Source organism: Geotrypetes seraphini, chromosome 2, assembly GCF_902459505.1.
Source record: "Geotrypetes seraphini chromosome 2, aGeoSer1.1, whole genome shotgun sequence".
NCBI lineage: Eukaryota > Metazoa > Chordata > Amphibia > Gymnophiona > Dermophiidae > Geotrypetes > Geotrypetes seraphini.
In genome coordinates this window covers 77,228,845-77,251,689 of record NC_047085.1, presented here as the reverse complement: position 1 = coordinate 77,251,689, position 22,845 = coordinate 77,228,845, and the positions used below count along the sequence as shown (strand labels likewise).

Sequence of the window (22,845 nt, the reverse complement as noted above, 5' to 3'; positions counted from 1 at the left end):
ATGCCTCCAATTGCACACGGATCGCACACGGATCAGAGGGTTAGTGAATCAATCACTGTTTTAAAATCGGCCAGGAATTGGCCAACAGCGATTGAATCGCTATCTTCAGTAAATCTGGGCCCAAGTCTGTAACTTGACGCAAGATTCACTAACCTGCCCGATTCGGAACAATCCGTTTCTGATTCGAGCAAGTCCGACGAATTCACTAACCTAAAATATGCAGATGGGGCCGATCGGAGGAATGTCCCCATCTGCCCACATGGATCATGCATGCGTGATCCACAGACCCGTCCAAGCCGCAACTTTTTAAAAAAAACTTTAAACAGGCAGTCAGGGCAGGCATGTTCGGGGCCCGACTCTCCTGCTCCTATGTGGCGGTGGCAGCCTCTTCCCTCCTTTCCTTCAGTGCAAGCCCGCGGGTTTAAAGCTGGTGCTGCACTGCGGTGTGCAGCCCCGCATTAAAACCACGGGCTTGCACTGCGGGGAAGGGCGGCAGAGAGCAGGAGAGTTGGGGCGAGCAGGCAGGAGAGATCAGGGCAGGCAGGCAGGGGGTTTGGGGCAGACAGGCAGGCGCGTTGGGGGCTGCAGGAGATGGGACTGACAGGTTAGAAAGCAGGGTGGCAGAAGGCAGGGCAGTCGCAAAGGGCTTCAGTGACTGGTCCTCAGCAGTTGCTTTTTGCGAGCCCAGTCAGATCGAAAAAAAAGTTTAGTGAATCGAGTCCCTACCTACTTTGCATGCAGTTCCCTTATTTGCATGTGCGCAGCCCAGATACTGCAGGAGGGAAATCTGGCCGCAAAGGGCTTGCAAACCGATCGGTACATGATCGGTTTGTTTAGTGAATCTAGCCCTTAGTCCTTCAATACAGGCCTGCAGGCAGCTTGTTGTGTAAGCTGAGGTACGTCACCATCTCTCATCAGGCCAGGGGGACGGGAGAAAGGTGTTAGCAGGGCGGTGTTGAGGATCAAGTGACCACCAATCCCAGAGTGGAAGGGCGGAGACAGCTGACTCAGGTATACTCTCCTCCCACCCCGGAGCAGGTGGGGTCTGGCTGCACTACTCCAGATGGAATCAGTAGGGGTCCAGGGACTGGTGAGGACCGTGCAGAGGATAAGTCTGAGTGAAGCTCAGCTCTGATAGTAGCAAGCTGGGCAAAGAGGGAGGCTATATCTGTCGACTGCGAGTCGAAGCCACGCCTGTAGTGATTACGCTGCAAAGCATCGTCATAGGCAAGTTGGCGAAAGGAATCAGCAACAGCGGTCTGCCTGTGCAATGCTTCCCTTAGCTGAGAGAAATCAGCTCAGAATCCTTTTTGAGAAGGTGTTCTAAGGCACGGAGCTGTGCTGAATTTTCTCATTCTGCAGGCAGACAATGCTGCTGTAGCTTTGTTATAGGCTAACCCAGTGGTTCCCAAACCTGTCCTGGGAGCTCCCCAGTCAGTCAGGTTTTCAGGATATCAACAGCGTAGATTTTATTGAATAATGCCAAAGGCAGCGCGCTGCAGTCAGTCACCGAAGGAGGTGGGTGGGGATACAGGGTTCCATGGACCGCCATAGTGACGCGCGGAGGGTTCCATGGCAACAGCACCGCCCAGGCCTTCTCTCCCCGTTAGTCCGAGGCTGTATTGGGGATGCTGAGGCCGCCGGGACCATGAGCTATACTCAGGAAGCCAGGGTCAGGTGAGCGTCTTTCTCTTGGTCCTTTCCTGAAGGGTGCTTTGCCTTCTCGCCAGTAAACTGGAAATTGCAGCGCGGGTGGCAGGGAGCTAAGAAGGAAGTCCTGCTTGGCGGGAAAAAATAAATTTGTGTTACTGGGGAGCGGGAGCTTCCATACTTGGAGAGAGAAAGAGGGTATAGGAGGTCTCGTGTTGGGGTTGCGCGTAGCTCCCTTCAGGCCCAGCTCTCAGTTAAGGTGTTTGAATGTGTCGTGACCGCCTTGTTCTTGTGTCTAGTATTGGAGGGGCCTAGTGCAGAACTACTGCGCGCTGCTCTTGGGCACTTCCTATTCTGTGCTTCACCTTAACAGATTTTGGAACCATCTTGCTCTCAGGGATTCTTTTAGACGCAACGAAAGGACTTGTATTAGCCAATAAAATCGATCATGAAAAAACATAAATCAAACTGTATCTAGCTTTGTATTGAGTTGTTACAGTATATTCAATGGGCCAACCATTAAGCAACATTAAGTGGTATAGGCAGAGGACTGGATTTAGTCAAAGCAAAAACATAATAGAGCCTAAACACACCACGAATAACTTTTGATGTGTATTTTTACTTAGCGGGCGATTATTAAATAGCACAGTTAAGCTAATAACTTCTGAAGATTGCTCTCATTGTTTGTGCGACTTTATATAATAAACGGGTGCACTTATTGGTAAGTAGGGGAGGCAGCTGAGGGTTTGCCTAGGGTACCCAATACCCTTGCATGGACTTGGACTGACAAATAAACTCATTTAATGTATACGCTTATTTTTTATGGTGCTTTATCCTTTCTAAATGTAAGATTATAGAAAAAAATTTTGAACAGTGCATATGTGGATGTTTGTATTTTTTTAGATCAGTGTTTCTCAACTTTTTCAAGCCAAGTACCCCTAACCCTAACAAATACCAACCCAGACTCCCATAATAATAGTACTAATTGTAATGCAATTTCTTCCATCCATTTTTCATATGCACACAATATAATCTTATTAATACATAATGGTAACCACAAAATTAAAAAAACACAATGTACGCACAGAAAATGTTAATTATTTATATTCGGGGTCAAGGCAGATGACTATGCAATCAGTAACAACTATAGAAAAATAGCCAAATAGAGCAAAATATAGACAGCAGATTATAAATTCACAAAACTGACACATTTTGATCACTAAATTGAAAATAATTTTCATTTTTCCTACCTTTGTTGTCTGGTGTTTCATGAGTCTCTGGTTGCATTTCCAATATTTCTTCCTTTCTGCCTCCTGCACGCTTCCTCTCCTCTGGACCCCATTCCTTCCCCCAAAGCCAACCCATCCACAGAAGCCGCAGGCGCCACCGGGGATCATTGCCTACTCCCCCCTAAAGTCGCCATCAGCAGGGATTCCTCCCTGCGTCCATCTGAACACCCACTGCACCTCCCCTGAAGCCGACCCAGAGCCAACATGCTCCATTCTCCCCCCCCCCTCAGCAGCAACTCCAGAAGCATGGTGCGTGCAGCAGCCAGCCCACAAGGCCCCCCCCCCCCCCAACGTCAATTCTGATGTCGGAGAGAAGGTTTTGGGACTTTCGCTTAGATGTCAGAATTGACGGGGAGAAGACTTATGGGGCATCCTCTGCACACACCAGGGCCCGGAGTAGCTGCTGGGGGGAGATGGAGCGTGTAAGCTCTGGATCGGCTTTGGGGTGGGGCTGGTGGTTCAGCAGGCATGCAGACAGAGGTAGAAAGGCATCCAACAGCGACTTCAGCGGAGTCAGTCAGGGATCCCTGGTGGCGGTTAGGCCGCATACCCCCAAGGATACGTGTATCTTGTGTTTAGAAACAATGTTTATAGACTATTGTGTTTTACGTGGAAAAGGGAATATAGATATGAATGTTGTTTGTGTATGTTGGATTATGTGTATGTGTTGTTAATTTATGCATGTTCATTTTGTAACCCTCCTAGGGTTAACATAGTAACATAGTAGATGACGGCAGATAAAGACCCGAATGGTCCATCTAGTCTGCCCAACATGATTCAATCTAAAAATTTGTTGTTGGTTTTTTTCTTCTTCCTTTTAGCTATTTCTGGGCAAGAATCCAAAGCTCTGCCTGGTACTGTTCTTAACTTCCAACTACTGAAGTCTCCGTCAAAGCTCACTCCAGTCCATCTACACTAGGGATCTCAAAGTCCCTCCTTGAGGGCTGCAATCCAGTCAGGTTTTCAGGATTTCCCCAATGAATATGCATTGAAAGCAGTGCATGCACATAGATCTCATGCATATTCATTGGGGAAATCCTAAAAACCCGACTGGATTCCGGCCCTCAAGGAGGGACTTTGAGACCCATGATGTACACCATCCCCGCCATTGAAGCCCTCCCTAGCCCATCCTCCAACTAACGACCATATACAGACACAGACCATGCAAGTCTGCCCAGTACTGGCCTTAGTTCTTCAATATTTACTATTATTTTCTAATTCTAGATCCTCTGTGTTCATCCCATTCTTTTTTGAACTCCATCCACCACTCTCTCCGTAAAGAACATAAGAATTGCTGCTGCTGGGTCAGACCAGTGGTCCATTGTGCCCAGCAGTCTGCTCACATGATGATCCCTCTGGTGAAAGACCAGTGCCCTAACTGAGACTAGCCCTACCAGAGTATGTTCCGGTTAAGCAGGAACTTGTCTAACTTTGTCTTGAATCCCTGGAAGGTGTTTTCCCCTATGACAGACTCCGGAAGAGCGTTCCAGTTTTCTACCACTCTCTGAGTGAAGAAGAACTTCCTTACGTTCATACGGAATCTATCCCCTTTCAGTTTTAGAGAGTGCTCTCTCGTTCTCCCTACCTTGGAGAAGGTGAACCTGTCCTTATCTACTAAGCCTATTCCCTTCAGTAGCTTGAATGTTTCGATCATGTCCCCTCTCAATCTCTGTTTGAGGGAGAAAAGGCCCAGTTTCTCTAATCTTTCACTGTACGGCAATCTCCTTACATTGCTCTTGAGTCTAATACCCCTCAACCTCAAATTATGTCCTCTGGTTTTATCATTTCCTTCCTCTGGAAAAGATTTTGTTCTATGTTAATACCTTTCAAGTATTTGAATGTCTGAATCATATCTCCCCTATCCCTCCTTTCCTCTAAGGGAGGGGTGTCAAAGTCCCTCCTCGAGGGCTGCAATCCAGTTGGGTTTTCAGGATTTCCCCAATGAATATGCATGAGATCTATTTGCATTCACTGCTCTCATTGTATGCTAATAGATCTCATGCATATTCACTGAGGAAATCCTGAAAACCCAACTGGATTGTGGCCCTTGAGGAGGGACTTTGACACCCTGCTCTAAGGTATACATATTCAGGGCTTCCAGTCTCTCTTCATATGTCTTTTGGCCCAAACCTATCATTTTTGTCGCTCTCCTCTGGACTGCTTCAATCCTTTTTGTGTCCTTCGCCAGATACAGTCTCCAAAACTGAACACAATACTCCAAATGGGGCCTCACCAACAACCTGTATAGGGGCATCAACACCTTCGTTCTTCAACTGGTTACGCCTCTCTTTATACAGCCCAGCATCCTTCTGGCAGCACTGTTTTTTCACCTTTAGATATTCGGACAATATCACCCCAAGGTCCCTCTCCCTATCCGTGCATATCAGCCTCTCACCTCCCAGCATATAACGGCTCCTTCCAATTATTAATTCCCACTCTGCATTTCTATGCATTGAATTTTAGTTGCCAGATATTAGACCATTCCTCTAACTTTTGTAGATCCTTTTTCATGTTTTCCACTCCCTCCTCGGTGTCTACTCTGTTACAGATCTTGGTATCATCAGCCAAAAGGCAAACCTAACCCTTCAGCAATATCACTCACAAACATATTGAAGATGATCGGCCCCAGCACCGAACCCTGAGGGACTCCACTAGTCACCTTTCCTTCCTCTGAGCGACTTCCATTAACTACCACCCTCTGGCGTCTGTCCATCAACCAGTTTCTAATCCAGTTTACCACTTTGGGTCCTAACTTCTGCCCTTCAAGTTTGTTCAAGAGCCTCCTATGAGGAACCGTATCAAAGGCTTTGCCGAAATCTAAGTAAATTACATCTAGCATATGTCCTCAATCCAATTCTCTGGTCACACAAACAAAAAATTCAATCAGGTTCGTTTGGCACGATTTACATTTTGTAAAGCAATGTTGCCTCGGATCCTGTAACCTATTAGATTCTAGTAAGTTCGCTATCCTTTCTTTCAGCAACACTTCCATTATTTTTCCAACAACCGAAGTGAGGCATACCATCCTGTAGTTTCCCGCTTCATCTCTGTTACTACTTTTGTGAATAGGGATCACATCCGCTCTTCTCCAATCCCCAGGAACCACTCCTGTCTCCAGAGATTTGTTGAACAAGTCTTTAATAGGACCCGCCAGAACCTCTCTGAGCTCCCTCAGTATCCTGGGATGGATCCCATCCAGTCCCATCACTTTGTCCACCTTCAGTTTTCAAGTTGTTCATAAACACTTTCCTCCATGAATGGCACAGAATCTACTCCATTTTCCCATGTAACTTTGCCAGATTATCTCGGTCCTTCTCCAGGTTTTTCTTCTGGATTGAGTGGGATATAAATTTTTAAATAAATAAAATGCTCCCAGATATTTAATTTAATGCCTGTCTTGGCCCAACCAAGCAAGAGGAAACTGACATGGCGCTGGGCTATATGACGACCAAGCTTCCTCCTTACATGCTCCCACTGCTCCCAGGATGAAATATGCCTAAAAATGCCCCAAACCGCCAAATGACATTCCTACTCCCACTTCTTACCTGCCCACTGGAATCAACTGTCCCCATAGATTATATCCCTTGAACGACTCCAACTTTAGGAAAAACAATAAAAACATACCTTTTCACTTTCACCTAACCCCCCCCCAAACGAACGACCGATTACAAAGAATTGTATATTGATAAAAGATCTGCAGTATGTGTTGCATAAGGATAAAAATTTGTATTGAAAAACCTTGCATTTGTAACTATGGCAAATTATAACCTGTTAACTGTATATTATAAATGTTAGCCTGGAACCTGTTCTGAGCTCTTTGGGGAGAATGAGATAGAAAACAAAATAATTAGATAAATAAAATCCAGTACTAATGTAAGGATGTGAGATTGGTAAGGCCTCTGACGTAGAAAAATTGATCTTCAGTTCTGCAAAGCAGCCAAACTCATGATTAATTTCCTTAATGTATGGTAGTATTGGTGGTGTGATCGATAAATAAAGCATGTCATCTGTGAACAGATTTATATGGTATTACCATTCTCCTACTTTAATACCCTGGATGTGCCCATCTTATTGTATTCTCTAGAGCAGGGATGTCCAACACGTCGATCACGATCTATCGGTCGATCAGAAAGGCAACGCAAGTCGATCGACCAGTGAACACAAGAATCTCCCTAGCGTCAAGTGTGTACTCGGTCCTTCATTTTTTCATGCTTCCGGTAACACCCCTTTTCCGCTGCTCCCCACCAACCAAATCAGGAAACACTGTCAGGCATTCATGGCAGAAAGCCACTCAATTCGAAAAGAAGTTGGACGCTATGGCAAGAGTCTGTTATTTTTGCATGGGAGTTAAGAGTTCAGAGAAGCGTCTGTTGCTCAATATAGAGTTATTTTGTAGTACAATTGGTATGTTTCCGCATTCAGGGAGAGTTTCAAAAGAAGAATGTGAGCAAGTTTAGTGTTGAGGGTAGATGACGTACACGAGCGGCTATGATTGATATTACAGGGGAAAGGGGAAGACAAAGAAAGTGAGAAAGACCTGGAACAAAGGTGGGAGGACTCCAAATGTTAAAGAGAAGGAGAAACCTGAAACGCAGGGGAGACAGAAGAGAGGGAAGCAGATGTTGGACTTGGGGGTGTATGGAGGGAGGGAAGAAGGAAGGAAGGAGAGAGAGATAGAGAGACCTAGAAGAAAGCAGAACAAATGCTGGACATGAGGGGTATTGTAAGCAGAAGAAAGACAGAGAGAGGCCTGGGCTAAAGGGGAAAGACAGGATGCAGATTGTAACAACCCCAGCCCTAGAGCTAGGCTTGTCCCAGGTAGGAATCCCCAAACTACTAGATGCAGCTAAAAAGAGCAGATCAGTGCAGTTCTGTTAGCCCCAAAGTTGCTGAACATAAAAAGTCTGACTTTGTGCAGGGACTCAGGGTGGAGAGGGAATGTCATAGGAACAGCCTCAAGGAACCTGAGATAACCGGGAGGAAGGAACAGCCCAAGAGTCAGCATAATGCTGGAAGTACTCAGCTGCTGAAACTAATTAGGGCTCATGAGAAAGCCCAGCAGAACCAGCAGTTTTCCCTTCCCCCATCCAGGTCAGGGCGTGTCCTGGGCCGGTCTAAAATACCAGAATCCAGGAAGCTTAAGTTAGTAGTTCCTGAGCCAGGGGAAGAAGAGGTCTTCAGAGCCAGTTCTCCTCCCTCTCACCTGGAGAATGAGATTGAGATGGAAGAACTAGAAACCTTCCCTGAAGCAAGCCAGTTTTCCAGCCTACATTTTACAGAAGATATGGACACTTCTATGGAATCTGCTGAAGAACTGATGGATGAGAGTTAAGTGTTGTTTTTCTCTCTTGCCAGTTTGGATTTGCTGCTGCCAATAAGTGAGCAGGGATGGGCTTGCTACTGAAGCTCAGCATTTTTGTTTTTGAAACTTTCCAGAGCAGTGGTGTTTTCTTTTGCTACTGCTTGCAGGAGACTTGGAACTTAACTGAGGGTAGTGTGGGGTGAGTCCCCAAAGATCTTTGGGTTGGGTTTGTGGGGCCAGTTTGGCAAATGTTAATTGTGTGGACTCAGCTACACCCCTCCCCCACCTGCTTATAGAGCTGGTGTGGAAAGCCTGTTGCAGGCCAGGCGAGTCCAGTGTTCTGGACTGAAATACAGGAACTAAGAACATAAGAAGTTGCCTCCACTGGGTCAGACCAGAGGTCCATCCCGCCCAGTGGTCCGCTCCCGTGGTGGCCCACCAGGTCCTTTGACCTGTGAAGTGATTTGACCATTTTTATATCCTACCTCTGCTTCTATCTGTACCCCTCAATCCCTTTATCCTTTAGGAACCTATCCAAACCTTCCTTGAACCCCTGTACTGTGGTCTGGCCTATCACAACCTCTGGAAGAGCGTTCCATGCGTCTACCACCCTCTGGGTAAAAAAGAACTTCCTAGCATTTGTTCTGAACCTGTCCCCTTTCAATTTCTCCGAGTGACCCCCTAGTGCTTGTGGTTCCCCACCGTTTGAAGAATCTGTCCTTGTCCACTTTCTCTATGCCCTTCAGGATTTTGAAGGTTTCTATCATGTCCCCTCTAAGTCTCCTCTTCTCCAGGGAGAACAGTCCCAGCATTTTTAACCTGTCAGCGTATGAAAAATTTTCCATACCTCTTATCAGTTTTGTCGCTCTTCTCTGGACTCCCTCGAGTACTGCCATGTCTTTCTTGAGGTATGGCGACCAGTACTGGACACAGTATTCCAGGTGCGGGCGCACCATTGCATGATACAGTGGCATGATGACTTCTTTCGTCCTGGTTGTGATACCCTTTTTGATGATGCCCAGCATTCTGTTTGCTTTCTTTGAGGCTGTCGCACACTGCGCCGATGGCTTCAATGTTGCGTCCACCATCACCCCCAGGTCTTTTTCAAGGTCGCTCACCCCTAGCAATATTCCCCCCATTTTATAGCTGAACATCGGGTTCTTTTTCCCTACATGCATGACCTTGCATTTGTCCACATTGAAACTCATTTGCCATTTTTTTGCCCACTCCTCTAGTCTCGTCAGGTCCCTCTGCAGGTCTTCATAATCCTCCTTGGTTTTGACCCTGCTACAGAGTTTGGTGTCATCAGCAAATTTAATGACCTCACATTTCGTCCCCGTCTCCAGGTCGTTGATAAATATATTGAACAGGAGTGGTCCCAACACCGATCCCTGAGGGACTCCGCTCATGACCCATTGCCAGTCTGAGTAATGCCCTTTTACTCCAACCCTCTGTTTTCTGCCCGCCAGCCAGTGTCTGATCCATCTGTGTATATCCCCTTGCACCCCGTGATTCCACAGCTTCTTAAGCAGCCTTTCGTGAGGTACCTTGTCGAAGGCTTTTTGGAAGTCGAGGTAGATGATGTCTATGGCTTCCCCCTTGTCCATCTGGCTGTTTATTCCCTCAAAGAAGTACAGTAAGTTCGTGAGGCACGACCTACCCTTGCAGAAGCCGTGCTGGCTCGCCTTCAGTTGTCCATTTTTTTCTATGTGCTCGCAGATTGTGTCCTTGACCAGTGCTTCCATCATCTTTCCCGGGACCGAGGTCAAGCTCACCGGCCTGTAGTTTCCCGGATCTCCTCTTGATCCCTTCTTAAAGATGGGCGTGACATTTGCTATTTTCCAGTCCTCTGGGATCTCCCCAGTTTTCAAGGATAGATTACATATTTGGCAAAGTGTTTCCGCTATCTCGTTTCTCAGTTCCTTTATTACCCTTGGGTGGATGCCGTCCGGGCCCGGTGATTTGTCGCTCTTCAGTCTGTCTATCTGTCGGAGGACATCTCTCGGCTCGCCTCTAATTGGACCAGCTTTTCATCGTGGTCTCCATTTATGATCTCCTCAGGTTCTGGGATATTGGATATGTCCTCTCATGAAGACTGACGAGAAGAACTTGTTTAATCTGTCAGCTATCTCTTTTTCCTCTGTTACCACTCCTTTCCTGTCTCCGTCGTCCAATGGTCCCACTTCCTCACTGGCTGGTTGCTTCCCCTTCACATAACTGAAAAATGGTTTGAAGTTTCTTGCTTCCCCCGCCAGTCTTTCCTCATACTCTCTTTTTGCTTTCCTAACCTCTCGGTGACATTCTTTCTGGTGCCTTTTGTGCTCCTTCTGGTTGTCCCTTGTTGGATCCTTTTTCCATTTTCTGAAAGATGATTTCTTGTCACTTATCGCCTTTTTTACTGCATTGTTTATCCACGCCGGGTTTTGAGCTCGATTCTTTTTGCACCCTTTCCTAAATCTTGGGATGTACAGGTATTGTGCCTCGAGCACCGTGCCCTTGAGTAGGGCCCAGGCTTCCTCTACGGTCTCCATCTTCATTGAGCTCTTGCTGAGCTTTTTTCCCACCATTTTCCTCATAGCCTCGTAATTTCCTTTTCTGTAGTTGAGTGCTGTCGTTGTGGTTCTTTTCACCTTTTGTGTTCCTATGTTTAGTTTGTACTGTATCATGTTGTGATCGCTGTTTCCTAATGGTGCTAGTACTACCACCTCCTTTGCGGGTCCCCCTAGCCCATTGAGGATTAGGTCCAGAGTGGCATCCCCTCACGTTGGTTCCGTGACCAGCTGTTCCATGTAACAGTCCCTTGTTGCCTCTAGGAATTTAGTTTCTCTCGTGCAATTGGAGTGTCCAGTGTTCCAGTCTATTCCAGGGTAGTTGAAATCCCCCATAACCACCACACTTCCAAGTTTGCATACCTGCCTCAATTCGTCCTCCAGGTCCTGGTCGTTTGTTTCTGGATGTCCTGGTGGGCGATAGTACAGTCCCAATTTGATGTCTGCTCCATTTCCTCCTGTCAGTTTAACCCATATTGATTCCAAGCTGTCCGCCCTTACTGTCGTTTCCATCCTGGTTGAAGGAATGGAGTCCTTTATATAATGTAATGTAATTTATTTCTTATATACCGCTACATCCGTTAGGTTTTATACAGTGCTACTCCACCCTTCTTGTGTGTCCTGTCCCTCCTATAGAGTTTGTACTCTGGCAGGGCCACATCCCATTTGTTGTCCTCGGACCACCATGTCTCTGTGACTCCTATTATGTCCAAGTCCTCTTTACTGGCTATAACTTCTAGCTCTCCCATTTTTGTCCTTAGGCTCCTGGCATTTGTATATAGGCAAATTAAGTCCCGGTTGGTTACCTTCTCATTTGGTTCTCCTCATGGTTTGGTGCTCCTGTCGATCCCCTCACGGTCTGCCAGTTCCCGAGCCTCGTTCTGTTCACCTTCCTCCTGTGGTGTGTCTATCCCGTCCTCCGTCCGCTTCTTCGACTTTGGATAGCCCTCTGTTTCCGGCTGTTTCTTCATTTTGTCGCTCTTTAGTTCCTTAAGTTCCTTTGATCCCTGCAAGGTGTCTTTGGGTTTTAGTCCAGAAAATGTCCACACAGTCTCGAGCCCTCTATTGCCATTTCCTGATTCAGTATCCTTGCTTGATACTGTGGTCCAATGTGTCGAGGTCAGATCGACTATCGGCTTTCCCCTTGTTATCAGTTTAAAGCCATGTCTATGCTGGTCTGGATGTTGCGTGCCAGCATCCTCGTCCCAGCCGCACTCAGGTGCAGTCCGTCTCTCCTGTAGAGCTTGTTTTTCCCCAGGAAGGTTGTCCAGTTCCGTACAAAGTGGAAACCCTCCTCATCGCACCATCTCCTCAACCATCCGTTTATTGCTTGCAGCTCGATCTGTCTCCTTGCATCTGCCCTCGGTACTGGCAGGATCTCTGGAAAGGCTATCTTCCTTGTCCTCAGCTTCAGTTTCCTCCCCAGGATCTTAAACTGCTCGGTCAGTGTAGTTCTGTTGAAGTTCCGTCTGCTGACATCATTTCTTCCGACGTGGATTATCACTGCTGTCTCCTCCGTCTCAGCTCCCTCCAGGATCCTCTCGATTCTGTCAGATATGTCCTTTGTCCTCGCCCCTGGGAGACATGTCACTAGGCGGTCTGGTCTGGTCTGCCTCCTGCTATGTGACTGTCCACCTCTCTCAGGATTGAGTCTCCCACCACGATTGCAGATTTCCCTTTTCTCCGCTTCCTCTTGGGTCTCAGGTCTGTATCGGTGATTTGACCCTCCAGTCCTTCCTCTTCCTGATTGGTTCCTCCGCAAGGTCCTTCTCCCCCGGCTTCTGGTGGTGGGTCCTGTCCTCCATCTGATGGTTCCCTTTCGAACTGCTGGTGATCCCGTGTCTCTACCCTCTTTGACAAGCTGAATTTAAAGACTGTGAAAGATTGATTCTCAATATTGGTATAGTTTTGTTTTGACCTGTGAAGCAAGGACTGTGAATTTATTCATGAACCGGGTCTTTGCACTTACCTGTGGAAAGGCAGAGGCCTGCCTTTTGCAAGGCCTTCCATTTTGGTTTTGTTAGCAAGCCTGTTTTGAGAAGCAGTATCTGTTCTGGCAGCACTGCTAATTCAATGACACTGCCTTATTAAAGCTTGCTCTCATTCAGAACACTTGGTTTGTTTTTGGTGTTTTGGTGAATGTTCATTGCACTGTTATTAATGCCAGCAGGACCCTTCTACATTAAGAAGGCGCGCTCGGGACTATTATTTTGCACACCGCCCGGTAGCCATTCTGACAACCCGGTACCGGGGGTGTGACAAGATGCTGGACTATGGGAGGTGCAGACAAAAAAGACAGAGGGGGAAAGACCCTGAGGAAGAACAGAGAGATGCAAGATCCTCCAGGGATTCAAGACAAAGTTAGACAAGTTTCTGCTGAACCGGAACGTACACAGGTAAGGCTAATTTCAGTTAGGGCACTGGTCTTTGACCTAAGGGCTGCCGCATGAGCGGACTGCTGGGCATGATGGACCACTGGTCTGACCCAGTGGCGGCAATTCTTATGTTCTTATCATAACAGAGGTGAAAGAGGGAGACATGTTGCCAATAGGGGTGGAGGAGATAGGAAGAAAAGTGGATTCCTGGAGGGATAGAGAGATGTTTGGGGAATGGAACGAGGTCTGGAGGAGAGGAAGCATGTAGGAGGCAGATCAGGGCTCAGGGACTGCTCCCTTGGGAGCTTGCTCACCTCAGGTTCACCCGCTAGTGGTTTCCTACATGCCTTAGACCCCCACCCCCCAAAAAAAAAAAAAAATATCCTAAAATTGCCATTTTTGAGGGTTCTCTGTGATTTTCCCAGGTTATTTTAGTCAAAATCGGCACCCATGGTGGCCATCTTAGGTTTTTCTCAATTTGATGTTAAAGTTATTTTTCATACTTGCCAGCTTCGTTTTTGCAAGAAAACCACATAGATGGCCTCCTCAGGACAGGATGTGATGGATTCATGCCATATTTGCGGTGGATTGCTGTCAGATGCACAGCCGTGTTCATGTTCTCTGTGCCCGTGAGGGATGCGAGGCTTGCCCGAAATTAATGCCTTAGACCTCTAAAGAGGGTCTTTTAGTGCCTTCTACCCCAACTCCTTGAAAATGGCATTGGGGGGCCCTGGGGAGTGCGCAGGTGATGCTACGGCAAAACGCAAGTTTGTCTCGGGAGATAAACCTCGTAAATCCTCCAAACATTCCAAAACCGGACTGCAAGGGTCCAGCTCCTGCCACAGAGGATGGGTTTTCCCTAGATTTTATTAATATGCTGTATCAGGCATACTTGGCTAAAAAGTTTCTGCCTCTCTCCCCCTGGTCTCATTGCCGGCCACGGAACCCTGCTTCTGTGGACCAGGGTCTTTTCTCTTGCCTCTCCTCGGGGGTGCCGGCAAGTAAGCCAGTAATGTCTGTGGTTATGCTACATACGAAATGCATACCTCTGCTTTCGCAGGGGGACACTGTGGAGGTCGCAAATGTGGCAGATCTGACGGATCTCTAGGTGCAGATCGTGTGCAGACAGGATCGGCCAGAAAGTTAATGAATCGGGTCAGGGTTGCAAAGTGGTCGGGACACGATCGGTGTCCTTAGTGAATCTAGCCCAAAGTCTGGACAGAACCTCCTCATTTTCCAAGTTAGTGGAGTTCCCATTGATGGCCTCCCCAGCCACCGGGGCCCCTCTGAAAAAGAAAATTTAGGTGTTTAATAAAGAAGTTTGGGCTGCAGGGCCCCCTGGATCTGTGGGGCCCAGGCAGCTGCCCTGTTTGCTTTTCTGTTAAAAATAAAAATGTCCAACTGATGCCTGCTTTGAGCTTTGCTGGATCAGGGACAGAACTACTAATCATCTTTTGTCTCACAATTTGATGACAGTCCAGAACAGAACCAAAAAAATCCAGAACTATACTTCAGAAATACTTGCAAAGAATAGTATACAACAAAAAGTTAGTCATCAAAATTTTTTTCATTTGATGAGACTGGCCAAGGAGCTTCTCCAAGAAACAGAGAATAGCCCTCCAAAATGCCTTAACCTTTGGGCAATCCCAAAAAGCGTAGAAAAACGAATTAACCCCCTGATGACATTTAGGGCATAACGGAGTAGGAATCCCACCTGCCCTGTGGACCTGTTCCTGGCAAAAATATGCTCTGTGAAGGACCCGAACTGGCACTCCTGAAGTTCAGCACTAAGAGAGATCCCTGAGATATGATTAATGAGGAAAGAAAAGTCTAGGGAATCCACGGACACCCCCAAATCTCTTCCTCACCTCTGACCCAGCGTCCCATAGTACCTAGGAGGGCCCAAGATAGTCAAGGCACCATGCAACACAGACACCGACACCCCAACCTTTGAAAACTGAGCAAAAAAAATACGAATTTTATGGCCCAAACAAAACTGCAGTCCAGTTAACAATAGGGAACCCACATAGTGGTGTATCTGCTTATAAGCAAAAATACTCCCCAGACCAGAGTGGTGCAAAGCAGGAAAATCCACCCAAGGTTTGATTCTACCCTCACCATCCAGGAGATGTTCAAGAAGGAGCAACCCTTCCCGAGTCCAGAGAGCAAAATTAGGTTTATCAAGACCAGGAAGAAATTGAAGATTACCTTGAATAGATAACAGACTCTCGAAAATCCCCGCCAAACCAACTGACCAACTCCTTCCAGCTAGAACGCCAGGAGTGTAAAAGAACACTCGATTTCAATACCGAGGGTATAATCCGTGACGGGACCTGAAGCAGAGAAGGAAGATGCCATGGATAGAACAAAGCTGATTCAAAATCCCTAGAAAGAAAGTCCTCGGTGACCAAATACCAGTCCCCCAGATACCAAAGCAAGGAAGCCACATTGTATTCAGCGATGTCAGGGAGACCCGTACCCCCTCCCAACCCCCCGACGCCACAGGCCAAACAAAAATTTTATAGAGATTTTAGACTTTTTCCCCTGCCAACCGCTGATGGAGCTGCTGAACATCCACCCGCTTGAGACGAAGGGGCAATAGCTGAAGCATATAAAGCCACCTGGGAAAGATGATCATTTTATATAATTGAGCCCGGCCATAAAAGGAAAGAGGAAGATTCAGCCACCGCTCCAAACATTGAAAAGTTGATGTCAGCAAAGCAGTGACATTAGATTCATAAAGGGTCTGGAACGAACAAATGAGTAAGACCCCCAAATAACGAAACGAGCCCTCAACCCACGTAATGGAAAATCCCTTGGCTACTCAAAGCGAACAGAGGCCTCGGGTGCCATAGCCAAAGATTTATCTTAATTAAGCTGAAAACCAGAGTAATCACCGTATTCCTTGAAAAGGGATAAAAGAATCGGAAAGGAGTCCCAGGGCACAGTTAAATGAACAAGTAAATCATCCACAAAGGATGAGATTTTAAATTCATGACCCCTGAGTCGTACTCCTCGAAACCTCCGGATTAGAAATAATGTCCCATATCAAAGGATCTAAAGATAACACAAACAGGAGGTGTGAAAGAGGGCACCCTGCCACGTGCCCTGCCATATAGGGAAGACCGAGGATTGGACTCCATTTACAAGCACTGTTGCCTGGGGTTGACTATATAACGCCTCCACCGCTTTACTAAAAAAGCCTCCGAAGCCATAATGCTGTAAGGTACTAAACAAGAATGCCCACTCATAAGAACATAAGCAGCGCCTCCGCTGGGTCAGACCAGAGGTCCATCGTGCCCAGCAGTCCGCACATGCGGTGGGCCAACAGGTCCAGGACCTGAACTGTAATCCTCTATTTATACCCCTCAATCCCCTTTTCCAGCAGGAAATTGTCCAATCCTTTCTTGAAACCCAGTACCATACTCTGCCCTATTACGTCCTCTGGAAGCGCATTCCAGGTGTCCACCACACGTTAGGTAAAGAAGAACTTCCTAGCATTCGTTTTGAATCTATCCCCTTTCAACTTTTCCGAATGCCCTCTTGTTCTTTTATTTTTCAAAAGTTTGAAGAATCTGTCCCTCTCTACTCTCTCTATGCCCTTCATGATCTTGTAAGTCTCTATCATATCCCCTCTAAGTCTCCTCTTCTCCAGGGAAAAGAGACTCAGTTTCTCCAATCTCTCAGCGTATGAAAGGTTTTCCATCCCTTTTATCAGACGTGTCGCTCTCCTCTGAACCCTCTCGAGTAACGCCATATCCTTCTTAAGGTACGGCGACCAATATTGGACGCAGTACTTCAGATGCGGACGCACCATCGCCCGATACAATGGCAGGATAACTTCTTTTGTTCTGGTTGTAATACCCTTCTTGATTATGCCTAGCATTCTATTTGCCTTCTTAGCAGCCGCTGCGCACTGTGCCGTCGGCTTCATTGTCATGTCCACCATTACCCCCAAGTCCCTTTCTTGAGTACTCTCATTTAATAACTCCCATCGTATAGCTGTACCTTGGGTTTCTGTTTCCCCACATGTAATACTTTACATTTCTCAACGTTGAACTTCATCTGCCATCTCGTCGCCCATTCCCCTAGTTTGTTCAAGTCCCTTTGCAATTCTTCGCAGTCCTTTTTAGTCTGAGCTCCACTAAATAGTTTGGTGTCGTCTGCAAATTTTATTATCTCACACTTCGTCCCTGTTTCTAGATCATTTATGAATATATTAAATAGCAACGGCCCAAGAACCGAGCCCTGCGGAACACTACTCGTGACCCTCCTCCAATCCAAGTAGTGGCCCTTTACTCCCACCCTCTGTTTCCTACCCGCCAACCAGTTTCTAATCCATCTATGTACATCTCCTTCCACCCCATGGTTCTTCAGTTTCCGAAGTAGGCGTTCGTGGGGTACTTTGTCAAAGGCTTTTTGGAAGTCTAGATATATGATGTCTATGGGATCACCTCTGTCCATCCATTTGTTAATTCCTTCGAAGAAGTGCAATAAGTTAGTTAGGCACGATCTCCACCCTATCAAATGCCTTATTGGCATCAAAACTGACCAGAAAGGAGGGGATATGCTCCCGTTCTACCCACTTTAGAGATGTCAAGATAGTGCGAAGATTCCGTGGTGTAGTCTGACCCTTAACAAAACCCACCTGTGGGTCCACAATCAACCGAGGAAGAACCCAAGCAAGGCGGTTTGCCAGTAATTTAGCGAAAAGCTTTGCTTCAGCTGCCATTCTCTGTTTTAAAAAGTGTTTCCATTAATTTGCTTACCACAGAAGTCAGATTTACCGGCCTGTAATTCTCTACTTCTTACTTCCACTTTTGTGGACATGGACCACCTCCGCTCTTCTCCAGTCTTCCTGTACCACTCCCGACTCTAGAGATTCATTGAAAAGGTCAGTTAGCGAAGCCACCAGAACTTCCCCTCAGCACCCTCGGATGTACACCATCCGGCCCCATCACTTTGTCTACCTTTATTTTAGCTAGCTCCTCATGAGCACAACCCTCTGAAAATCGATCAGGAATTAAAGCTGCAGTCTTAGCAGCCTGTCGCTGCAGATTGTTCCTTCATGAGTAACCAGAGGCCACAATCCGCCTCTTTTCCTAATCATTCTGACCTATTTTGGATTCTTACAGCTATCTGTGAGACTTCTGAGGGTCCTTTGAAATGTGCTTATGCCATGGCGTGGCTTTAATAAGCGCTTTACTTCTCCTCTTTCCCCAGTGACGGGGGAGTGGTCCTGAAGGATGCTTAGGGCCAACGTATGGATTTCATCCTTAAATGTCTGTCTGTTTGATTTGGTGGCTGCTGGTGTTAAGGTGGCGTCGGCCACTTCTTTTGTGGCCCGGGCATGCAATTCTAAGCTACACCATGATCCTGACACTGTGGTGCTTCGTGACCTGGATTTCTTAATCTCGGGACTGGATTATATGGCTGATGCCCTATACGATATCTTGAAAGTCTTTTGCTAAGCTTTCTGCCTATTCTGTTTCGGCTCAAAGGATGCTCTGGATCTAGCAGTGTTCTGGCGATTTGTTTTCTAAAGTATCCTTGAACCGGTTGCCTTTTGAGGGACAGATGCTGTTCAGCCAGGGTCTGGATATGTTCAGGATCTCAGGTCCAAGTCGCTGCCTGTGAATAGATCCTGCCATTCCAGGGGTTTGAGGCATCCTAATTTTCATCCCTTCAGATGCTGTCGTCCGTACTTGGGCCCTTCCACTGACCAGCAGTCCTCTTTGTCTGCCCACACATTGAGGGGCGGTTATCGGCCTTTCTGGCATGCCATTACCTCTTTCCACTGAATCTTGGAGGTTCTTAGAGATGGCTACAAACTGGAGTTTCTCTGTCCTCCGACTGAGTATTTTCTGGATTCACTGGTGGGCCGTCCCAAGAAGGCGACTCGGGTGCAGACCACAGCCTGCAGAACCTGCAGCAATAGAACCTGTTCCAGAGTGAGACTTGGGCTTTGGGAGATACTCAATATACTTCATTGTTCCAAAGAAAGGCTCCGACGATTGGAGACTGATTCTGGACCTCAAGAAGGTCAATGTGCTGAAAGTGCTCAGCTTCCGCGAGGAGATGGTGCACTCAGTGATAGCATCGGTGGTGCTGGGGGAGTTCATAGTCTCCCTGGATATAACGGAGGCATATCGCCACATTCCCATTTTTCCGGACCACCAGAAGTATCTGAGGTTCCACGTCTTGAGGCAACATTGAGGCGGTGATGTCCTTTGTGTTGGCGATGGCACCCAGGACCGTCACCAAGGTAATGGTTGTGGTGGTATCTGGACGACTGGTTGATCAGAGCTCCCTTGGAGTCTGAGGGGTGTCAGGTTGTTCAGCAGGTGGTATGGTTGCTGCAGTGCCTGGGCTGGGTGATCAATTTCATGAACTCACCTCGTGCCAATACATGATTTGGAATACCTAGGAGTTTGGTTTCACACGGGACAGAACAAAGTGTTTCTGCCTGTGTTCCGTCAGGAGAAGCTCTTTCAGGTTATCAGCAACAGTGCGGCCACTCCAGTCCCCAAGGCATGGCGGTACCTACAGGTTCTGGGGACATGGTGGCAATGATCGATGTGATTCCTTGGGCAAGAGCGCGTCTATTCCCTGTAGGATGCTCTACTCTCGTGCTGCAATCCACAGCGGGACCCGTTACATGCGCCCCTTCCCTGGTCTACTGTGGCACAGAATAGTCTTGCCTGGCGGTTGCGACCTCTTCCGCTACCCAGGGGCCCTCCCCTCCAGATGTCAGATTGGGTGATTATGTCTATGGATGCGAGTCTCAAAGGCTAGGGAATGGTGTGTATGAGAGTCTCTGTTCAGGGCCAGTGGGCTCCCTCAAAGTGCAAGTGGTTGATCAATCGCCTGGAGCTTCGGACGATTCAACTGGCTCTCCTCCACTTTGAGGTATGTCTCGATCATTGAACAATCCGCGTATTCTCGGACAATACCATGGTGGTGGCTTATGTCAATTGGCAAAAGGGTTCACGAGGAGTCCCTCCCTGAGTGTGGAGGCTCGGCTTCTTTTCTGGTGAGCAGATACCTAGTGGCATTGTTGGCAGGGCTCATGGCAGGAGTGGACAACGTTTAAGCGGATTTCTTCAGTCATCAGACTCTGGATCCTGGAGAGTGGTCTCTGTCTCAGAGAGTGTTAGATTGCATAGTAGATCAATGGGGGCATCCCACGTTCGATCTCATGGTGACTGCAGCCAACAAGAAAGCAGATCAGTTCTTCAGTTGCCATCATGAGGCTGGCAGCAAACGCTTGAACATTCTGGTGCAGCCCTGGCCATGGGAAGGTCTACTATATGTCTTCCCTCCGTGGCCCATGATAGGGCATATGTTCAGACGGATAGCGGCCCAAGGAAGTCCTGTGATCCTGGTCTTGGCTGTGATATGCCTACTTGGTTCAGTTCCAGCAGGATCGGGGACTCCGGCTACCTTGTCATTCTTGCCTCCTCACACAGGGTCCAGTTGTGCTACAGGATCCAGAACACTTTGATCTTACTGCATTGCTCTTGAGCGTGCAGCATTAACTAGCTGGGGCTACTCTTTGGCTGTGATTGCCACGTTGCTTCACATCAAAAAGAAATCCATAGTGACTGCCTATGTGAAGGCTTGGAGATGTTATAAGGCCTGGTGCATCCCGAGACAGGTGGACCCGTCAGTTCATCTTGTTCTGGAGTTTTTGCAGGATGGCTTGAAGAAGGGCCTAGCAATAACTTCTCTCCGGGTGCAGATTGGCAGTCTTGTATGGGCCCTCTTTCTCTGAGGGGCAGATGTGGCCCACTTCCTGCAGGGCGCTCTGCGACTTGGGCCTCTGTTATGCCTTCCCTATCCAACTTGGAATCTTAACCTGGTTCTCCATTCTCTGGCTCGTCCGCTGTGTGAGCCTCTGGAGCAGGCATCCTTCATGGATCTTACGATCAAGATGGTCTTTCTGGTGGCTATTACCTCAACCTGTAGGGTTTTGGAGCTTCAGGCTCTCTCCTTCCAGGATCCTTTTTTGCTTATTACGGATTCCGGTGTGATGCTGCACACTGTTCCTTCTTTCCTTCCGACAGTGGTTTCCACTTTCCATGTGAATCGGGTAGTCTGGCTTCCTGCTTTTACTTCCTATGGCTCGAGGGAGCAAGACCGGGTGTTGCGGTCCTTGGAAGTGTGCAGGCTCTTGTTGCGGTACCTGGAAGTCACCAATGAGTTTTGCCTCTCTGACAACCTGTTTGTTCTAGCGATTTTATTTAGCATTTTTAGACAGGCCTAAGTTTATTTTAGTTGCAGTTTTACTTGATACCTTTCAAATTAAGGACCTCTGATAAAGGCATATTAATCGAAACACGGACCGTGTCGGGTCCCCTGATTTGTAAAAAGGTGGTGACGCCGCAACATAAATTTGTTTTAATAAACTTAGTTTGAATCTTGTACTCTTGTCTGCAGTTTTTCTTTGTTTGTTTGGATTGCTTTTTGTTTTTGTTCCCAGCTTCTAAGGCCACCATTTCCAGGTGGATCCATATGGCCATTTTCACAGCTTATGTGGTGGCCAGAAAGAAGCCCCTCCTCATGGTGTGGGCTCATTCTACCAGAGGTGTTTCATCCTCTTGGGCAGAGTCAATGGCTGTTTTTCTGGATGAGATTTGCAGGGCTGCTACCTGGTTCTCCTTGCATACGATCACCAAGTTTTACAGGATTGATGTGGCAGCCAAGCAGGATGCTGCTTTTGGTGCGCCTGTTTTATTGGTGAGCTCATCAGTCCCACCCTGATTTTCTGGGACTTCTCTATTACATCCTACTGGTCCCAGAATAAAGTGGGATTGTACAAGAATGATGACCTTCCTTTGCTAATCTTTCTTGTAAATCCACACTTGATTCTGGGAACCTGCCCTTTACCTTTGCTTATTCGTCCATTTGTCTGCCTTTCCAAGTACTAGTAAGCTGGATTTCTGTTTTCTGACCAGCTTTTAAGAGTGTTATCAGTATGGGTTTAGCACTTAGTTTTGGGGGGTCCCTAGTCCAGGTGCCCCTTGTGACAGTGCAGGTTGTGTCTCCTTATAGAACTGTTTTTGTCATTCAGGTTTCTACTGTTTCATGACCTGGTCTCTTGTTTTTCATTGTTGTTTTTCATTTGTTAATATGAGCAGAATAGACTTACTTGCTAGGAGTTTCTCCGTTCCCTTCCCTCTCTTGTTCTTACCCTCTACAGATGTTCCTGGCTGCTTTAAGATTAACTGATTCCTTCAGGGACAGTGATGAAGTAAGAGGGGGAGGGGTTTAAGTCTCTGAGGTTTGAGGCTTCCTACAAAGTCCTGGCAGGTAGATGGAAATAACCCATTGGTCCTGGAATAAAGTGTGGATTTACAAGAAGGAAGATTAGCAAAGGTAAGAACCTAATCTTTCGTTTATGTCCCCTAGTTCTACTGCCCCTATGTCTCTGAAAGAGGTTTGTTTGAATATTAATACAAGTAGATTCTCTGTTAACTGGAACTCAAGCAACCAGCAAAAAAATCTAATAAATACTGTAATAATTTAAATAAAAATGAAAATAAAATCAATTTCTGGCAGAAATTTAAGTGTAAATTTGGCATGCCACACCCAAGTATGCCCATGCTTTGCTTACCACATGTCGGATAGTTTGTCTGGAACAGTGTATGGTACAGCATAGTATGAGGTATAATATTAGT

General features: G+C 47.1%; 1 protein-coding gene across 1 annotated transcript in view; it reads left to right on the top strand.

The window, feature by feature from the left end:
• The first annotated feature begins 1,537 nt into the window (after positions 1-1,537).
• CIBAR1 (CBY1 interacting BAR domain containing 1) overlaps positions 1,538-22,845 on the top strand; it is a 276,006-nt gene continuing 254,698 nt past the window's right edge. The window contains exon 1 of the mRNA XM_033934820.1: positions 1,538-1,677. Coding sequence (XP_033790711.1) covers positions 1,541-1,677 — 137 coding nt within the window. The 5' untranslated portion in view covers positions 1,538-1,540. The remainder of the gene's footprint in view (positions 1,678-22,845) is intronic.